Source organism: Vanacampus margaritifer, chromosome 15 (genome assembly GCF_051991255.1).
Source record: "Vanacampus margaritifer isolate UIUO_Vmar chromosome 15, RoL_Vmar_1.0, whole genome shotgun sequence".
Lineage (NCBI taxonomy): Eukaryota > Metazoa > Chordata > Actinopteri > Syngnathiformes > Syngnathidae > Vanacampus > Vanacampus margaritifer.
The window spans coordinates 14532031-14552490 of NC_135446.1; the positions used below are offsets into that span (position 1 = coordinate 14532031).

General features: G+C 41.7%; 2 protein-coding genes across 2 annotated transcripts; both read right to left on the reverse strand.

Annotated features, from left to right (window-relative positions):
* Nucleotides 1–764: 764 nt before the first annotated feature.
* Nucleotides 765–5680, reverse strand: shbg (sex hormone-binding globulin). Its single transcript, XM_077544244.1, has 8 exons — nt 5534–5680; nt 4786–4883; nt 4390–4579; nt 4098–4259; nt 3719–3875; nt 1982–2118; nt 1680–1884; nt 765–1035 (listed from the first exon to the last, which is right to left on the reverse strand). Exons 1-8 carry the CDS (start codon nt 5600–5602, stop codon nt 908–910), a joined length of 1146 nt encoding a protein of 381 aa, XP_077400370.1. The 5' UTR covers nt 5603–5680; the 3' UTR covers nt 765–907.
* Nucleotides 5534–15548, reverse strand: zbtb4 (zinc finger and BTB domain containing 4). Its single transcript, XM_077544243.1, has 2 exons — nt 15527–15548; nt 5534–14774 (listed from the first exon to the last, which is right to left on the reverse strand). Exon 2 carries the CDS (start codon nt 14756–14758, stop codon nt 9698–9700), a length of 5061 nt encoding a protein of 1686 aa, XP_077400369.1. The 5' UTR covers nt 14759–14774; nt 15527–15548; the 3' UTR covers nt 5534–9697.
* Between the last annotated feature and the right edge of the window lie 4912 nt (nt 15549–20460).

Below are 20460 nucleotides of genomic sequence, written 5' to 3' on the forward strand. Positions count from 1 at the left end.
TGTTGTTGCTTTTTTATTGCACAAAGGTTCTAACATCAATTTGTGCCTTACTATAAATATCCGTTCATTGGATTTTTCATCTCTTCATTCTGTTTTCAGCTATAAGGTAAAAAATTAAATAACAAAATATTACAGTGAAGTAAGGAGATGCAAATGGCCAGCATCAATCCCAGAGGGCTACGATTAATTAATAATTTTTCATCATGTGTAAGGCAGAATCTTTATTCTGGATAACCAAGTATTTAAATTATAAATACTATTGTAATTTTTTAAGAATCAAGATGTATATTTGTCAGATGCACAGTTAAAAAAACAGTGAATTAAATTATTTGCTAGCCACATTCCACAAATACAGTATGTATATATATATATATATATATATATATATATATATATATATATATATATATATATATATATATATTTTTTTTTTTTTTTATCTAGGTTTATTAAAATATCCTTACTCATATAGCTCACTAATACTTGGTTAATTGATTTACTGAAAATAAAACGAATTTTAAACACTACATAAAAGTATATTTAAATTGAATGAATTGTCTTCCCGATCATTTCATGTTTTTCTTTAAAGGTGAACATTTTATGCGAAATGTAGCAAGACTAAGCCATACATTTTTATCAAAAGTCAATAAATAACTCTAATGCAATCCTACAAAGAGCAGAGGTACGGCATACTAAATGCATGACGTCACCTGAAAAAAAAAATTCAGAAATCCACTAGAGGGAGCAGAAACGCCACATTGTCATCTTATTCCAGTAAAGCATTTTATTCACTATTGTACATGGTTGACAATTTTAGTCTAGCTAGCATAGTTATCCCAAATATATCAACATCAAAAGCCTGAATTATTTATTGGTCTTTCTATAAGCAAGACCAGATGCTTGTGGTTCACACGGGGCAGCTGTGAGAGGAGATGGACCGGTGTTTGATAGCCTGATCCAAGTCCACATCTTTTCCTTGGATCTGGACCTTTTCCAGGCAGCCTGTCAAGAAACGGGAGCCGGCATCGTTTTCGCCTGAGGAGTGAAGGAAGGAGAGTGGCAGAGTTAACGATTGTTCCACGGTGGCACATGCATCTTGGCTTATGCATTTAATTTGTTTCACGCTTGTAACTAAAATCACTCGTATCTTAAATCAATTTTGCCCAGTATTTTGTTAGCTTGTCAGGGGTGTTTTGCATTGCATTAAGCTACACTATCGGAAAAAAATGGTGTCCATTTTTGTTCCCCTTCATACAACTTTTGTCACCCTATATACTATGTACTGTTTATGATTAGAAAAAGTAACTCAATATTCCAAATTGGCAACAACAAAAAATGCCACAAAATCAATCATGACCGAACGGTCTTTCTTCTTCTTCTCCTAAATGATGTCTGCCATCTAGTGGTAAAGGATGTTCTTGCAACTTAAAACTAATCAATCAAATATATATCTTAAGGTATATATTTGCTTATGAATAGCACAAATTGAAGACATGACAAGCCCTTGTACCCTTAAAGGTACAAATTTAGCACTGTTTGAAAGCGCTATATAAATATAGACGACTTGACTTTTTTCTGACCGTGCACTGAAAAAGTTCTGGCTCTGACGGATTACAACTCAAAAATTCACAAGCTGGGTCGTGAGTCAGAGTGTCACGATGCCTTAATATGAATCTCACCGAGGAGGCCGCCGATGGCAATGTGGCTTTCTCTCAGTTGGTTCAAAAGCCCAGAATTCTTAAGCGGGTTGAGGTAATCCCACTGGATCTTTGATTCATGTCCACCGTGTCGTACTTCTAGTGAATCAGTCCCGAAGGTCATTTCTAGTCTCTTGAAGTTCTCTTTCAGAATCACCATGTGACCACCGAGGAAGAGTGTTACTTTCTGCAAATCCCCCCCCACCCCCCCAAAAAAAAGAGTATCTTTTATTATCTGCCTTTTGCTGAAAATATGTCTGTTCATGTCTGGTTCATGTACATACCTTCGTGTTATTATTGGCGCCTAACGCAAACACGAGCGCCTGCCCGGGAGTCATGATGCTTAAAATGGTCCCGTCCATTTTAGAGAAATCTCCCCACAATTCGATCGTCACACTGCGGTCGTAGTCCGTCTGCAAAACTGTTCAAGAGACAGAAAATGATATTCATTCAATGAAAATGTATTAATGTATTCCAAACATTCTACTCTGAATGTTTTGTAGAGTATGAGGGCGTTAAACTTGTCTTGCCCAATCAGATTTTAGCTTCTATGTATGTGTCGCCATGTCAATCTAATCTGCCCAAGGACTTCGGAATCAGTAGTGCTCAGACGATGTCAACTATATTAGCATTAGTAATGTTTCTAAACCAATTAGATTTCAATTTCAACCTCATAGAGCAAAGAGTGCTGGCCTTTGATGATGTCAGCAGTTTTGGCCTCCTCTGATTGGTTGGTCAGAACAAAACAGCTAACAGTCTCTCCTATCCTAAATAAATAAATGACTAAAAGTGAGGGGGGAAAAATGGCTATAATTTTTTTTTTTTTTTATTGAACAAAAAAACAAATATACATGGAAATAAAATAACAAAATTTATACATAAATAATTACATTTGTATTTAATTTTGGAATTATGTTTTTTATATTCGTTTTCACTTTTAGTCATTTATTTATTTATTTAGTCATTTATTTATTTTGAATTTTAGCAGTTTTGGTCCATACTGCCAAGTCGAAATGTTATTCAAATGAGGGGGCGGTCCTACGCGTGTCAAGTCGCAAGTTGCGGTGACAGTGGACAAGATAGTCGTCCATTGCTGGAGCTCTCCATGCAAGCCGGCGAGACTTCCTTCTTAGCAGAGCCGCTCACTCGACCAACGATGGGCAGTTTGCAACGGCGGAGTCCAACCCAAGACACGCTTAGGACCGCCCCCTCATTTGAATAACATTTCGTCCTGGCAGTATGGACCAAAACTGCCAAAATTTAAAATAAATTAAAAAAAATTAAGTGAAAATAAAAATGGATATAAAAATATATAATTCAAAAATTAAATAGAAATTTATCTATTTGTGGATATATATTTTTTGTATTGTTTTTATTTCCATTTATATTATTATTTTTTAATTAAATTTTCGAATACATTTTTTTATATCAGTTTTTATTTGTTTGTTTATTTATTTAGACATTGATTTATTTTTAATTTGGGCAGTTTTGGTCCATACTGCCAGGACAAAATGTTATTCAAATGAGGGGGCGGTCCTACGCGTGTCAAGTCGCAAGTTGCGGTGACAGTGGACAAGATAGTCATCCATTGCTGGAGCTCTCCATGCAAGCCGGCGAGACTTCCTTCTTAGCAGAGCCGCTCACTCGACCAACGATGGGCAGTTTGCAACGGCGGAGTCCAACCCAAGACACGCTTAGGACCGCCCCCTCATTTGAATAACATTTCATCCTGGCAGTATGGACCAAAACTGCTAAAATTTAAAAGAAATAAATGACTAAATAAATAAAAATTAAGTGAAAATAAAAATGGATATAAAAATATATAATTCAAAATTTAAATAGAAATTTATTTATTTATGGATATATATTTTTTGTTTTGTTTTTATTTCCATTTATATTATTATTTTTTAATTTAATTTTCAAATCATATTTTTTTATATTCGTTTTTATTTGTTTGTTTATTTATTTAGTCATTGATTTATTTTTAATTTGGGCAGTTTTGGTCCTCCATACTATCCCACCTGATGTGTTGACTATGGCCAATCCGTTCCCGGGGAAGAAGCTGCCGGGCCGGATGGATTGATAGCACGGGCGGAGCTCGTCTGCGTCCGTCTCCCAGGGGATACTGAGGTTAAGCCAGCTGCCTTCCTGCACGCAGGCGTCCATCTGAGGCTCAAACTGCAAGGCAAAAAATGCGTCTGTCAACCCAGATAGCATTTAGCATTAGCTAAATAGCACAACTAGCCCTGCCCAAAACACGAGTTTAACGCTAGGCCTATATATTAATCATTCAGTACTAAATTCTTCCCAGTCCTGGCATATTTTCATCACTTAGTTAATGAATTTAGAAATCACAAAATTGACTATATAATACTTTAACGGATAGCTATCTTGCAGTACCTGAACAACCAGCCTGTCTTTCGGAATCAGGATCCCGCCAAGTGCTAGTCGAAGGGACCCTGAAACGACTTCCTCTATGGCATCAGACTGCAGGCCTACTACCAGCCCCCGCGAGCCATTCACATCCAGGACCACAAAATGGCCATGGTTGCTCAGCTCCAGCTTGGCGACCACAGGGGGAAACACAGGTAAGAAAAAAAAAAAAAGCGCATCCAGAAATTTTGGAAAAAGACTGAACATAAAATGTGTAAAAATGCAAAGCCATATGTTTACACGCCGCCACGGCTCTCACCGTGTGCCACCGGCCGTCGTTGAGCTTGGGCCCTCCCACCACGTTGACGAGGACCCCGCTACGGCTGATCTGCATGAACGGAACGCCGTCTTTCAGGGACAAAATGAACCAGTCCCTGCCATTTTTGGTGTCCCCATAGAAGATGATTCCCTCTGGATCGTACGTCCTGAGCTTAAAGGACGACTTGATGCTAAACAAGAGGACACAAAGGTCACGGGAGGAGCCCCCTGAAATGGTTATAATGTTCTACAGTAGTGGTTCTCAAACTTACTATTAACAAATGATTTAATTAAAAATAAAATCAAAACAAATCAATAATCGCAATTGAAAAGATTATTTTATAACACAATGATCACAAAACATTTGAGAACCCGTGACCTTTGAACCCTCACTCACTCTCTTATCCTGGTGAGGTTGACTGAGATGTGAATCAGCGGCCTCCACGCATCTCTGTGCTGGCCCAAGTAAACAGCGGTGCTGCCCGGTATTTGTTTCTAGGAAAAAAAAAAAAAAGTTTACCCTCCTATGCCGTTTGACATTATTCAGTATACATAAAAAGTCTACACACCCCTGTTCAAATACTTGGTTTGCATAAAAAATGACACTGAGCATTAATTTGACCTTTAACCTTTACAACTCAATTGGAAAAATATACATGTTTTTTCAAGAGGGGAAACAAAACAACTCAGATAATGCGGTTGCAAAAGTATGCACACCCTCATAACTGTGGCTGCGGCTGTCCTCACAATTAACCAATCGGATTCAAACACCTGCAAACATTTTAAGGACCTTTGATCAACACCAAATAAAATTAAGATGTTCTAGTAGGCTTTTCCTGACATTTTTGTAGTCACTCGTTACAAGAAAAAAAAAAAACACATTCTGAACAAAGACTTTTCATTCTGAAGCATAACGATTCGCCATATGACAAACTGAAGTAGTATAGCGTCAACTACAGACGAAAACAGATTTATTCAATGACAGATTTGCCTGAAGTATCTGCGGCTGGTATTAGCAGCCTCTACGAGTACCAATACCTTATTGATAATAAGGCGTGTATCAGCACCGATAGTGATACCTGGTACCGGTAAAAAAAAAAAATGTTTTCCCCATATCTATAGTCTCTATCATGGCTGTACTATACCTTCCCCTGGATTCCCCACGCGAGCGCCGTGATGCTCAGAGTTAGAAGCAGTGGTCCACCCGCCATCATCGTGCCAGTCTAGCCGCTTTCCGAGAGGTTCCCGAGGAGTGTATAGTATTGGACTGTGCGCCAGTCCAGAGGGCAAGCAAGCTGGCGCCGCATCGATTTGCACGCTGTGACAAGCAGGATAAACAAATGGGGACAACACACAGTTCATCATGCAAAAGGGCAAAGTGGCGGCAAACCTGTGAAAGACGCTTTTTAGCATTTTTAGCTTTGTGTGTGTGTGTTGTAAGCTACAGAAAAAGGAGTAAAAAAAAAAAAAAGTTGAAGTTAAAATCTGTTTTGTTAAAACAGTTCATTTTTAATAGTAACATAATTCAAACATTTTTATGCTTAAAAAAAATGTAAATCCGTCATGTAATTGCTCATTGCCTTTTTTAGAATAATGGATCAATGTTACTTGTATTTGTATTTCCCCTCACCTCTGAACTACAGGACAACCTGTAAAACGCTTAACTTTAAACAATATTGTGAGAGACTTGCAAAATTTCATTTTTATATAACGTTGGATTTGTCCAACTTAACTTTTGTTGCATTCGCATGTTCCATTTCAGTATCATTTATTATTTTCCATCAACACTAAAATTGACTGGCCGATTTGCTAAGATAATGTACGGTAGTTTAAATTTAGTTCATTTGTTTGAATCAAAACTATTCCTTCAATTTTTTTGCTCTAAACCACACTAAATAATTTCTTTAATTATTACCATAAAATAAAATATGTCATATTAAGTGTGGATTTTTTTTTATCATACACAGATCACACACACATATGTTTATATATTTTATGTTTGTGTGTATATATATATATATATAATTGTTATAATTTTTTATTTATAATTTCACACAAAATAAACTCATTAATGGAAACAAACATTTTGACTGTAGGCTATAAGTATAATTTTTTAAATATATATATATATTTTTTTTTTTATAAAATGCAAAAATTGTTGAGTAACATTTCAATTTTACACTGATTAACGATTTAGTAAAATATACTTTTAAATGTACATGTAAAAATGTTTTATCTACCATTTTATTATACTAAATAAATGTCGCCATTTTCAAAAATAAAATATATATTTTTTAATATATGTAACAAATATTTTAAAATGTACATGCAAAATGAATGAATATAGTAAAAAATGTCAAATTATTTATTTTAAATTATTTTATATAATTTTACCAATATTTTACATAATGACATACAATAGCTCAATTACCAACTATTTATTGATATTACTGGTAATAAATAAAATACTTGGGATTTGTGGTCTAATTAGAAAAAAACAAAATCTGACTTTCTTTCGTTGGGTCATCAGGTTAATACTTTATTTTGTTTGACTGCAGCAAAGAGACAGAAGGGGGGGGGGCAAGGTTGGGCAGTATTGGGTCAAGAAGAGTTATCGGAAAGGAGACTACAGACTTTGGGAGAGCTGAGGCAACGAGCCTTTGTATCAAATCTAAAGACAAAGTCCTCAGGCAACATAAAAACATCTTTTTTTTTCCTTTCAAAAAAATAACCAACATATTTCGAGGGCTCTCTATGGCACAGTATTATCCTAGACATGATACACGATACCCCCCCCTCCCCAAAAAAAAAAAAACTTTAGCCACATCCCTATATCTATGAACAGCTTCATAGCAGACAAAGCCGTGAGATCTATCTCCAAATGATAGCTAAAGAAAAAACAAAACAAAAAAACTTTCATTTACAAATCTAATTTCTTATGCCGTAACAAGGCACCATAACATCGGAAATCTGGCAGATCCACATCTTAACTATAGATAATTATTTAAATATCAAAGCAGAGGCACATTCATTTCAACGAAAACGTACAGTAGACAGTTGTATAACGCCACCAGATTCCAGTCCAGTCACTACGATATGAGTCAATTTGCATGCTTTTGGTCTGTATGACATAAGAAACGATGGTCCAAAACACATCTACAGGAATGGATTGGAATATTGCGTCGGAGACAGCAAGGCTTTTTGTCTTTTTTTGTCTTCTTTTTTTTTTTTTTTAGTTTTTTTTCTTTGTAACACAGAAAAAAAAAAAAAAAAAAACAGGTGGCCTGTTTTGTGAGTGCCGAGGATATGCTGACTTTGTGGCTTTTGGTTTTTCCTCACGTGCGTTTAACCCGCTCACCCCTGGAAAAAAAAAATGACACACCCGGTGGAGTTCAGCCGACTTTGGCCCTCAGGTGAGAATCAAAAAAGACAGATATGGAAAAATTGAGACGGGAACAGAAAGGGGGCGAGAAAAAAAAAGAAAAAAAGAAAAGCTGTGCGCACAGTGTCAAGATTTGCCGAGCGTAGAAACGGTTAGGAAGCAAGTGGCGCTCATGCTTTTGTGGATACGGAACCCAAGTTTACTGACGTGTTGCTAGGACTACTGTATATATGCATACCAGACTGTTATATTGTTCTGTAATAGGTTATTTATGTGAAACAAAAACAAATAACAAAGAACTGAAACCGTGTCTTGTAAAAAGCCGTTTGAGCATATAAACCATATCTTTCATTTACAGTTAAAGGTCCACGGACTAATAAACTCTTTGGCCTTACTAGTGCGATAACAATGTGTTACTAGTGAGACAAAATTAGATGACAACTGTGCTACTAGTGACATTATAAAATTGTCCCAGGTAACAGTAAGCCACAGTAAAATTGGTCAAACCTAACAGAAGATATGACTATTATAGTATATATATATATATATATATATATATATATAAATCAGCAAAAAAATTCAGCAGATTTTTGCTAATTGTAGTTTGGCTTCACTAGTAACATGTCCCACTAGTATGCAGAAATGTAACAGCAGTGGCAGGCAGTAGTGAAAACCGTCGTTTTACTAGTGCGCTGAATTGTCTTAATTGTGAGTACAAACAACGTACTAGTACACGGACCTTGAAGTGGATATCAAGGATTTTGAATATATGCTCAAAGGGATTTTCATAGTCTACCATAATGCAGCTGTACTTCATTGACCGCGTGACTTAAAATTTACATTCAGTTTTCTCGGTTTAGGCCCCCCCACAACCTCAAAGCCACCATTGCGGGAGAGGGGAGGGGCTAAATCATCAACAACGTTGAACATACAATAACGACATGGGGGTTGTCCAGGCATCACTTTGGCTGTTGAGCTCAACCTCATTGGAAGTCAAATCTTTGCTTCCTTTTTCCCTACCTAGAAATAACTCAATACCCTGAATCCTTAATTTTTTTTTGTCCATCTCCACGAGGGATTTGGGGGTGGGGGGTGGGGGCGGTGGGGCATTTTATTTCCTCTCTCGTGTAAAGGAAATGAGATGAAGAAGGGAAGTGCAATAGTTACCAGCCTGCATTTTCTTAACCCAGTGACCAGCTACATATCCAAAGCAGCTACAAGTGCTCCCCCTTTAAGTGACCACTACTTTTACTATTATTGTGCACATAAGGTATAAACTATGCTATACACATCCTACAGTGTCGCCTGACCACAAACTCACGTGGTGTGTCGAGACGAGTTGTCGTACACTCTTCCGGACGACATATCCCTTCTAAACGCGCGCTTCTACACAATGGCGGTGCTCACACCGACTGAAAGAGGAAATGCTGTGTCGGCCCCGAGCCGCGCATATCCCGTTAGTCACAGCATGCGCGCTAACTACAAACTGTCCTCAATACAAGCGCGCAGCACATCCGTGGAGATTCGTCCCCGGGCTGTTCAAATTCGCTACTCGCAAAACGTAAATTGGGCTGTGGGGTGAGATTTCAGCATTCAAAGTTCAAACGTGAAGGTTATACTGATCTTCATCCTGAAATCTCACCCAACATTCTCGAACATTTTGGAAGTATTGCATGTAACTGGCTTGGAGTTCGCTCTCAGGCGCTGCTGACAGGCTACAGCTCCGACGGGGGCGACAGAAACACACCCTGTACGCAGTTCGTATTCATATATTCAAGATAATAGAATCAAGTTCTAGAACTACGACACACTACGGCAAAACAGCAGAGAACAAAGACGGGAAGAAGGTGATGATACTTCACTGGAACATAGGCCACCCCTTCCCTCCCCAGTCCTATCCTCTCTGTAATAGAATCCTTTTGGCGTCCTATGGTTTGTTGCTGCTGCCGTCTCGTTGCTTCTTGCCACCGCCGTAGAAGCTGGGGTTGGCCACCAGCGGGTGCGGCGCAGTGCCCATATAGGGCCCCGCGCCGGCGGTGTAGTTGAAGATGGCCGGCAGGAAGGGCAGAGGCTCCACCTTGTCCGCGCCGGGCGCCATCATGTTGAGGGCCACGGGAAGAGCCGCCACGTTGTACGGGTAGGCCAGAAGCTGGGACCCGTAGAGAAGCTGGTATGGGTCTGGGTAGAAGGGCAGTTTGGCCAAGTCGGCGCCATTCGGGACCATCATCTTTCCCAGAGGCCCAAATGGAAGAGCTCCTGTAGGGTAGGAGGACACAAGCAGGTTGTCTTCCTGCTTCTTAGCTGGCTGATAAGTGTCCGGCGCGATCAGGGGAAGGGGGTAATCCTGGACAGGGTAGCACACAGGCGCTGGTTCCATGTGCTGTGAATCCCTAGAAGGGTCCGGGTGCTCAGGTGCGGGTGGTTTTGGTGCCCGCGGGAGAAGGAGAGCATGGGCAGAGGGGCGATCCCCCCCGCTGGGTAACGTGAGCCGGTCCAGTTCTTGGACTTGTTGGTTGGCTGCGGCCAAGAGTCCAGGGCGGCAGGGGGATTTTGGAGTGTATCTGTGCAACAGGGGCCCATTCGTAGTGGTCTGAGTGGGGACGTGTTGGGGGGACGGCACAGGACTCAGAGGCTCTTCTTTGGGAACTAACAGAGGTGTTTGGTCCACTGGGGTCTGTTCATGTCGACTCATGTGCTGGACCCTCTCCATTTCTTTTCCTCGGTCTTTGTCCCTCCCCCGTTTCTCAAGCTCCCTCTTTCTTAGTCTTTGCCTCTCCATCTCCCTCTCTCGGGCTAGTATGGAGGACATGGTCAGGTCTTGTGCTTCATTGGGAGATGGACTGCGGGACACGGACTGAACTCGGCGATCTTGGACCACGGGGGGTTCCTTGTAGGTTGCGTGCAAAAACAAACCACTCCGAGCCTGCCTCTCTCTGTCCATAATGACCCCATCTCGTGTCACGAATCCTCGATCGGGGCTGTTCACGGTTGCCATGGAAACGGGGGGAGCAGCAGTGGTTATTCTGGTCTGTGGCATCATGGACACATTAGCGGAGGTGCTTGGGGCTGCCATGCAGTGCACAGGGCTCGCCATTCTTTCTAGGCTCCGTTTGCCTGGGGTGCGGTAGTCCAAACATTCGGGCCTGTTCATGACCAGCACGCTCTGGAGAGTGGGGGGTGTGGCCAGTGAGAGTTGCGCTTTAGCAGGTGCAAGGTTTACTGGGCTCTCGCTCAGTTTGGGTTGCCTCTCGGGTTCTGGGTACGTGCGCTCGGCCACTTCAGGCTCGTCACCGGATTCCGCTTGCCGATGTTGGGTTGTCGGCTCACCGTGATGGTCTGGTGCTGATGAAGGGTCGCAGGTTTTAGAGGGTTCTGCTGTCGAATAGTTGATGACTGAGACAACTTGGCCTTTCTCAGGGACTGCCTCTCTGCTCACGGCAGTTGTTTCGGGCTGCGGGACGTCTTCTTCCTTTTCCCTCTCAGGAGAACTGTTGAACTCGTGACGCCGGATGTGGCGATTGAGCGCAGAGGACGTCTTGCACACCTTGTGACACTGTGGGCAGGTGTGCCGTGACAATGCTCTCCTGCTGAGGCGAGCCGGACTGGAATGACTCAAGTTGATTTGATCCTCCTTTTCGTCACCGCACTCGGGTTTGAGCGCATCGGGATGTTCGCCGAGCGCCACTTTTTGGGAGGCTGATGATGTGTCTGCAGGCTTGGGATGCTGGATCCTCTGGTGGTCTTCCAATTTGTCCCTTGAGGGAAAAGTGGCGCGGCAGAAGAGGCACACGAATTCCAGAAGATGACTCAGTTCGTGTTGGTCCCGCTTGCTGGAGCTGGAGAACCAGCAGCCGCAAGTAGCGCACTCCGCAGCGTTCCCGTTGGTCCAAGGCCGCCTTTTGTGTCCTGAAGGAGCAAGCGGATGCTTCGGGGCTGGCGGAGAAGGGGCGGAGAGTTCATGACAGCCCTCCTTAGCTTGTTTGTCTTCTCTTTCACATCCTCCCTTGTCAGTGTCTGACGGTTTTCCACCCTCCTCCTCATCTTGACATTTCCCCATCTCTTTATTCCCACGCTTTTTCAGCTTTTCCGCTCTCCTCTTCAGCCGCAGAGCGCGCTTAAACTTGAGTTTTCGCTGCCAGCTTTTAAACCTCTGCAGATGCGCCTGGGCCTTTTTCTTGGGCTTGTAGGAATAGTAAGGTCGCCACAGATTGTCCTCCATGTCGTGGTCGCTCTCCTGCTCGCGCACCTTTTGTCGGAAGTTGTACTCTCTCAATTCGTCGTCGGAGTTGCCAGTGTTTTCCGCAACTTCTTCTTTGCTTTCTCCTCCAATATTGTCCTCCGGTCCCTGGCTAGCCCGCCGGTGGATGTGGTGTTTGTGATGGGCGGCCTTGACCGAAGATGCCTCTCCTTTCTTGCTTTTGGGAGGAGAGCGGCTTTTGTCTCTCCTAAGGTCTGTCTCGGAGATACTGCGTTTCACGATGGCCTCTTCCCCAATGCGTACGGTGATCTGGCACAGCGGGCCTGTCTCCTTGACCAGTGGGCCCACCGATGGCGACAGCTGCTTTGACTTAGATAGGTCGTTCTTGCTGTGGGATTTCCTGGACTTGAAACACGACCCGTCTGTCTCCATATCGTGTTTTGTCGGACCTGAGCTATCTCGGGACCTCTTTCTGTGGCTATTGGTGCCATCCCTGTGTCTCTTTAATGACCTTGCACTGCCCTTGTGGGAGGTCTGACTGACGTTGATTTCGGGGAGCTTGTTTTGTTCACTTCCAGGCGAGACCTGGTTGCTGTGCACGATGACGGAGGATGACACGGTGGTTCCGTGAACTATAACTGAAGGTTTTGAGTGTCCGTATGTGATCACAGAGGGCGTGCTCGTTGAGTCTGTGCCTCTCGCAGCTTTGTGATTTTTGGTTTTGCTGCTACTGGACGTTTTTGAGCTGCCTCGAATCGGTTCTAACTCGTGGGCTTCATTGTCGTGTTTTTTAGGCTGGGTCGAGTCTGTTAGGGGTAAGGGCGGCGACGTTGGGTGGTCGTGGTCAGTAGCCAAGACGTCATCGGAAAAGCCGTCAGGGTCAGGCTTAACACTCTGAGGATGGGCCCCACTGATGAAACTTTGTAGGTCTCCAGGTCCCAGAGCACAGCCCAGGTCAGGTAGGGAGAGGGAAGGGGCTTCAGTTGGTGACATCAGCAGGCCATTATGCAAAGTGTCACTGTAAGTCTTGTACGGTCTTTTCTGTGAGCGCATGGGAAGGAGGCGGTAGAGCTTGAGGGCATTTGCCTTTTGCTTATAGCCACCATTGGCTGTCTTTTCACTGGAGATGAGACTGGGATTGATGCCGTGAATGGTCTTCTGGTGAGTTTTGAGATTGTAGTAGGTAGCAAAAGCATCCCAGCAGAAAATGCACTGGTAGCGCCGCTCCCCCGTGTGCCACACCTCGTGTTTTGTGCGGTACTCGGCCAGGGCGAAGACCTTGTCGCAGTAATGGCACGGGTACCTGCGTCGCCACGAGTGCACGTTAGAGTGACGCTTAAGGCTGGACAGCGTCATGTAGGAGCGCTCACACACAGAGCAGAAGTAAATGACATTGCCATCCACCACCTTCACAAAATGGCTCTCATCACTTGCCATGAGCTCTGTGGCTGCTGCATCATCATCGCTTTGGATACGTGCCAAAGGGCTATCTGTTTTTTTCTCCGGCCTTGCCTTGCTCATGTCTGTTTCCCCTTCTTCAGCTCGTATTTCGCCCTCCTCCAGCGGCTCCTCCTTTGGCTGCACGACAAGAGATGGGCCCAGTCTGGAGGGCAGGCCCGGCACTTTGCAGGAGGCCTCGTGAGATTGCAGCCTCTTGCTATGGATGAAGACTTTGCCGCAGAAGCGGCAGCTGAGGGCGCGGCTTCCACGGTGCAGCCGCATATGGACAGTGAGTGAGGAGGCTGAGCTGAAGAGCCGGTGGCACACCCCGCAAATCAGCTCGGGCTTGACGCTTTCGGTGGGGGAGTAGGAGGAGGAGTGTGGGGGTGCTGTGAGTCCCTCAGACGGGGGAGGAGGGGGTGGCGGCAGAGGGGGCGGGAGGTGGAGTGTAGGTGGGTGTAGACTGGGTCCATGAGGGCTTCCCAGCTTGCCAGCTGGTCGTCCTGTTATTTTCTCCTTCTTCTCCATGTCCCCACCTCCTCTCTGATAGGCCGAGGCGCCCAGGCTGAAGAGGATCTGGGCCGTTTGCGAGGGCGAGGCTGTGCCGTTGGCCAACTTGTGTCTCTCGTCCCATCCGTCTCCGCCATAAGAGCTTGCTAAAGAAGAGCTGGAAGAACCAGGCGCCGACTTGTGAAACTGTGTCTCTGGAGAGAGTTTAGAGCACTTGAGCGGAGGCGGGGATTTTATATCCTTCCTGATAAGTGCGTGAACAGTCATTGGGGACGAGGAGGAGGAGGGTGACGAGGACGGAGAACTGTCGTGCCTCGGGGGCTTAAAAGGTCTGTGCTTTACATCCATGGTGGAGTCCAGTTTCCATAGAGACCCCTCGTTGGAGCTTTTAGAAGAAGGCCGGCGTCTGTGCGGGGAAGAGGATGACGCGGTGTTACGGCAATAGCTGGATGACGTCAGCGAGGCCGGGAGGGGCCCGGCGCTAACTGGGAAGCTTAGGGTGATTTTTGCATTTTTAGGTCCATCGGCTGTGCTTTCCAGCCTGTCCTCCATTATCACATCCCCTCGGCCGCAGTGCTTTTTCCCCTTCATCTCCAGCTGACGCGATTCCTCGCGAGTGTCCTCTTTGGCCCGGTTTGAGCCAACAGGCCGCTGAAGGGCTTCTGCGGTTACTTGAGACAGTGGAGGGGAAGACAAAGGGCTTTGACTCTGGTGGCAAATGGCGTCCTTGTCGACACGATGTATGACAGCGCAGGGGGGCCCTAACTCAGAAGCCTCACTCAGACGAGAGTGAATAAGGCCCGCGTGGAGGGGGTCCCACGCCTTCACCCCGGACACCATGACCAGCACCCGAAATCTGAAAAAAAAAAAAAAAGTGTGTTAAGCACCAGGTCCAAATCAGGCTGTCCGCAAAATTCACTCATTCAAATCTTTGTTAAGATAAGGCACAAATTTACTTCAGAAAAATCTCACAGGACACTACCAAACAAAAATGTCACAAAAGGAACTGTATTTGAAAACAATGATCTCAATTTTGTTTTTCTGTGTGAAATCTGGGCCCCTTTAATTGAACGCGATTGAAAAACAGCTATTATTTTGTTATAAATGGCAACAGTTGGACACAGGGGCTTTTGTACTTTCTTCCATCTAGTGGAAGAGCCGTTAATTGTTCTGCTTATCACCATACGTCGCTGCCATAGATAGACTTGACTCAACTCTACTTCATTTATATAGACTCTCACAAAAAAAAAGACCTTTACAGAACACATGAGATAAAACATGAACAATAAGCAACAAAATCTTTTTCTTCATCCCGATATGCGCTTTGTTTTTTGAAAGTGTGCTTGCTTTAAACTGCTCATTTCTACTCCCAGTTAAGTTTAGTATCAAACTAAATCCGAAATTCAAGTTTTTAAAAAAAATTTTTTATAAACTAAACCACCTAACTTTGCCTCATAAAAGTCTGCTGCCCTTAACACTAACAAATCATACGAAGCGACGTAGACAGGCTAACAAAACTAGCAAAAGAAGTGCAATAGTGATAAAAAAAAAAAACTAACTAATATTTGAACATAAACAGAGAGAAAAAGAACATAAAATAATACTCACAGGTACGGGTTCTGTTCTGTAAAAGACTAGTAATTTCACTACAGCTTTTAAGTCTTTGTGTCTTTTTGTTGTCTTTGTGTTTCATCATCAAAGCTACATGTGTGCAATATACTGCCCACTAGTCATCAAGGCTCGCACACCAGGAGCAACATGAAGTCTACTGAATTAAAGGAAAGAATGTTGCAAAAATTCTACAATTCTTTACATTCAAAGTCATTCTGTGACAACTATGCAGTGTGCAATACTAGTATAGAGTGCTATTGTTCTAATATTTAAAAAAAAAAAACTACTTTTTTTGGGGTGTTTTTTAGGGAGCTCAGAAGGATTTAAGGCAGGGGTGCTCAAGTTCGGTCCTCGACAGCCCCAATCCAGCCTGCTTTCCGTGTTTCCCTCCTGCAGCACAGCTGAATCTAATGATCAGCTAATTAGCAAGCTTTGCAGAAGCCTGATAACGATCCTGATCATGAATCAGGTGTGTTAGTGGAGAGAAACATGGCAAACAGGCTGCATAGGGGCTCTCGAGGACTGGACTTGAGCACCCCTGATTTAAGGTATTTCCATTCATTTCAAGGTATCGCTGTATATGAGTTATGAATGATTTTGATTGATATTGAAATCACACACAACATGATTGATGTCAAGACTATTTAGTCAGCTAGCAAAACTCAACATTAAACTTTAAACATGAAAGAAGAACCAGAAAAGAAATAAGTAACGCAATAAAATAATAATACCGGTATATTAAAATAATAACAAATAACATATTTTTTTAATTATTCGTTTTTAGTTGCTATTATTTTAAAATACATTATTTTCCTGCCATGTGCGCCTTGGCCTCTTAGGGGCAGTGTGGTGCCGCACATCCATGGAATACACGCTAACATTAAGATAAAGAGTAGACGAAGAAAGTCAATTAAGCTTTATCAATATATACCTAATTTTTCACAGATTGGGAAAAACACATACTTTTAAACATTCTTTTTTATATTACCTATCTGTCACTGTAACTACAGTGTTTTATGTATCACTCTTGACACAACACTCCCTCTTCCACACATTTTAGTTAAGACTCCATATCAATTCAGATGAATGACACTATCGCTAATAAAATCAGTCACGTTCTTGTTGGACATTCCTGGCAGGGGTTCGTATCTGCTGGATAGGAATTGAACTATTTGGTTGTGAGGGCGAGGGAAAATGAAAAGGGAGGAAGGGCCAATGCAAGAGAGAAGTACTCACACTTTGTATTAAAGTAGAAGTAGAGATACTAGTGGGGGGGGCTGTAAGTACTTATTCAACTCATTTAATTAGTAAAAGTTGAAAAAAATGTTATGAACTAAATAATTAATGTTGCTGTTTAACTCATTCACTGCCATTGACGGCTATAGACGTCAAAAATTCATTTGAACTATTTCTATTAGTGTAACATTTTTTCCCACTTTTGTTAACAAGAGTATGAAAACCTAGAATTTTTTAAATTTTATTAGAACAGATTTTAAATTTGTGATTAATCGTGAGTTAACTAGTGAAGTCGTAATCGATTAATTACGATTAAAAATTGCAATCGGCTGACGCTCCTAATTTTTAATAATCTTTTCTTTAAAAAAAACCAACAAGATAAAAAATTAGGAGAAAAAAAAGATATATATATTTTTTTTTTTAAAGATTAAAAATTAGGGGCAGCAGGTGATTACAATTTGTAATTGTAAATATTCGCATGACTTCACTAGTTAACTCACGATTAATAACAAATTTTATATCTGTTCTAAATGTACAAAAAAAATTCTAGGCTTTCATACTTTTTAAAAAAATAAATAAACAAATAGAAATAGTTCAAATTAATTTTTGACGTCTAGAGCTGTCAATGGCAGTGAATGAGTTAAGAGGTAGCTAGGAATAACAAATCCTTTATGCTAGCAAAATAACGTTATGGCCGTTCAATTGATGCAGTATGATGGAAACTAAAAAAAAACAAAAAAATCAACATAAGTACAGTCACAACATATTTGTGCTGCATTACTTCCTGCCACTGCACAGCCGACGTTTGTCTTGCCGCCTTGAGCGACCGGATAGAACGCAAGACAACGAGCTATTTTGCATTTTTTCCCTTCTTACCACAGGCCCGGGCTGAAGCATGTGACGACGCCACACATAAGAGCACCGGGCCGACAGCTTGCAACGAGCGTTGGCGATTACTTATTCAAGAGGGGCAATTTGTAAAACTGCTGATTGGCAAGGGGTGGGGGTTGGGTGGGCGTCCTGCGTAAGAGCGCAAATGACGCGAGGAGACAAAAATCCTCAGTCATGCTTTGCTGCCTGCGTTTTCAAGCGGCAAGGCAGCCAGGAAGGCAGGCCGCTGTAAAATTCCACAGGCAGCACTGAACAAGCAGAAACTAGGTCAGCGCTGTTATTGCAGAGGGAAGAGCAAGGCAAGAGAGAGTCAACGGGTGACAGAAAAAGGGAGCCGGAGAAAGGCTGTGTACGCGATCATTCACTCAATCCAGACTCCCTAAACACTATATACGACTATATAGTTCACTCATCAGGCATGTGCACCATTAATGACATCATCACTGTCGCATACAAGTGAGGCTGGGCGGTTAGGGAATAAATAATAATCACTATTATTGTTGATTGATATTGAAATCACGATTAATGAACACAATTATGCCAAACTTAGTATTTATTCAACTACCAAAACTCAAATTTAAATATATTGTAACTTGAAAGACCAACCAGAAATTGAATTAGTAACAAAGTAAAACAATAATTTATTAAAATCATTGCAATAAATGAAATAAAAGTTAAAAAAAAATAAATTAACTCATTCACTGCCATTGACGGCTATAGACGTCAAAAAATAATTTGAACTATTTCTATTAGTTTAACATTTTTCCCACTTTTGTTAACAAGAATATAAAACCCCCCCCAAAAAAAAATTGTACATTTTGAACAGATATGAAATTTGTAATTAATCATGACTAAAAAAAAATAAAAATTGTTCGTTCACCACACGCCCCTGTCAAAACTAGCTTGCACCCCACAAGCCATAATGCACACGCTGCACCCTAACTTCTAATTTTTGCTAACATAAATAATATATATAATTATCAATTATTTTTGGTCCAAAAGGAACTTACATAATTACAGTGTATCTGTTCTAAATGTACAATTTATTTTTTTTTGTTTTCATACTCTACAATATATTTTTTTAATGTTTTCATACTCTTGTTGACAAAACTAACAGAAAAAGTTCAAATGAATTTTTGACGTCTATAGCCGTCAATGGCAGTGAATGAGTTAATATTGTTGTTATCAAGAAATGCTACTTAGTTTCTACATTCCACACACTACTTTCATTTTTATTCATCTATTATTGCCTTAATACATTCATTCCTTCTGTTTGTTAACAAATACATGGAAAGAGGACTTTGAAATAAAAAAAATTTGCATATTAAATCGCAATCACAATATCGAGGGGCAAAAAAAGAAAAGAATCGCCATTAGATGATTCTTTTCATGACACATTCAATAGCGTTACAAAATGGTCAACTGACTATATAGGGAGTGATCCCAATTTCCGAAGATAGCCATAGGGTGCGAGCATGAGACAGAGAGGAAGAGGAGGATGAGGAAGGGCGGATGTGAAACAGGAACGGTCAGACAGCAGCGCGGGCAAACACGCACGACGACGGCCACACCAACTTGCGGCGCGTGTGCGCACCGTACTGCGCACGCATGCCCCACAGGCCTGAACAACAGACGTCAACAAAGTAGGCCCGCTCTTGAGCGCAGGTGTCACCTGCGCCCAAGCGCGACGTGACGCGCGTTCCTAATAAGCCCAACAACAGGCACGTCCCTAATCGCGCCGCTTTTGGAAAAGCCGTTTTCTTAACTCATTCTGCTGCCATTGACGGCTATAGACGTCAAAAATTCATTTCCACTATTTCTATTAGTTGTCATTTTTTTTCTCCACTTTTGTTAACAAAAGTATGAAAACCTAGAATTGCTTTTATTGTATATTCAGAACGGATATAAAATGTGTGATTAATTGTTTGTTAACTAGTGAAGTCATGTGATTAATTACAGTTAAAAATTTTAATCGCCCCTAATTTAAAAAAAAAAATTTAAAAATGAGGGGCGTCAGATGATTAAAATTTGAAATTAAAATTTTTCGCATGACTTCAATAGTTGACTCACGATTAATCACAAATTTTATATCTGTTCTAAATGTACAATAAAAAAAATTCTAGGTTTTCATAAAAAATGTAAAGAAAAAAAAAGAGTTAAACAGAAAAAGTTCACATGAATTTTTGACGTCTATAGTCGTCAATGGCAGTGAATGTGTTAAGGCCCATGTTTGTACATGTAAGTGCACTAGTAAAATGGCCAGCAAGGCTTTTTTTCCCCACTCCTAGTATAACTTTTGGTCAGCTAGTATACAAGTGCTGCACTAGTAACAAAGGATGGACGAGTTGTATCGTTACCGGGTAACATTATTACTTTTTTCAATGTATCGGGTACTCATGAATGGTGCTGGTACCAGCCACAGATATTTAAGGCAAAAAAATATATTTAAAAAATCTGACATTGAGTAACTCCTCCTCCCCAACAGTTGGCGCTACATATGTTGATGAATCATCACGTGTGTCAGAAAAATGAATTGATATCTCTTATATCAGAAGTACTCGTGGTATCGGGCCTTGGTATTAGCTGCAATATGGAACTTTTCCCCCCCAAAATATCTTTACAGTAGCCTTTTTATTTGACCATTTATAACTTAAATGTCTGCTAATAAGTAAAAAATAAAATGAAAAAAAAACACCTTAGCTGTTCACAATGGGTACTCCTGCAAGCCTCTGCCCAATAGTTTTCAGAACTGGATTAGGGTTCGAATTTCCCGCGCCCTGTCCGCGGATGTGACGTAATGTGCG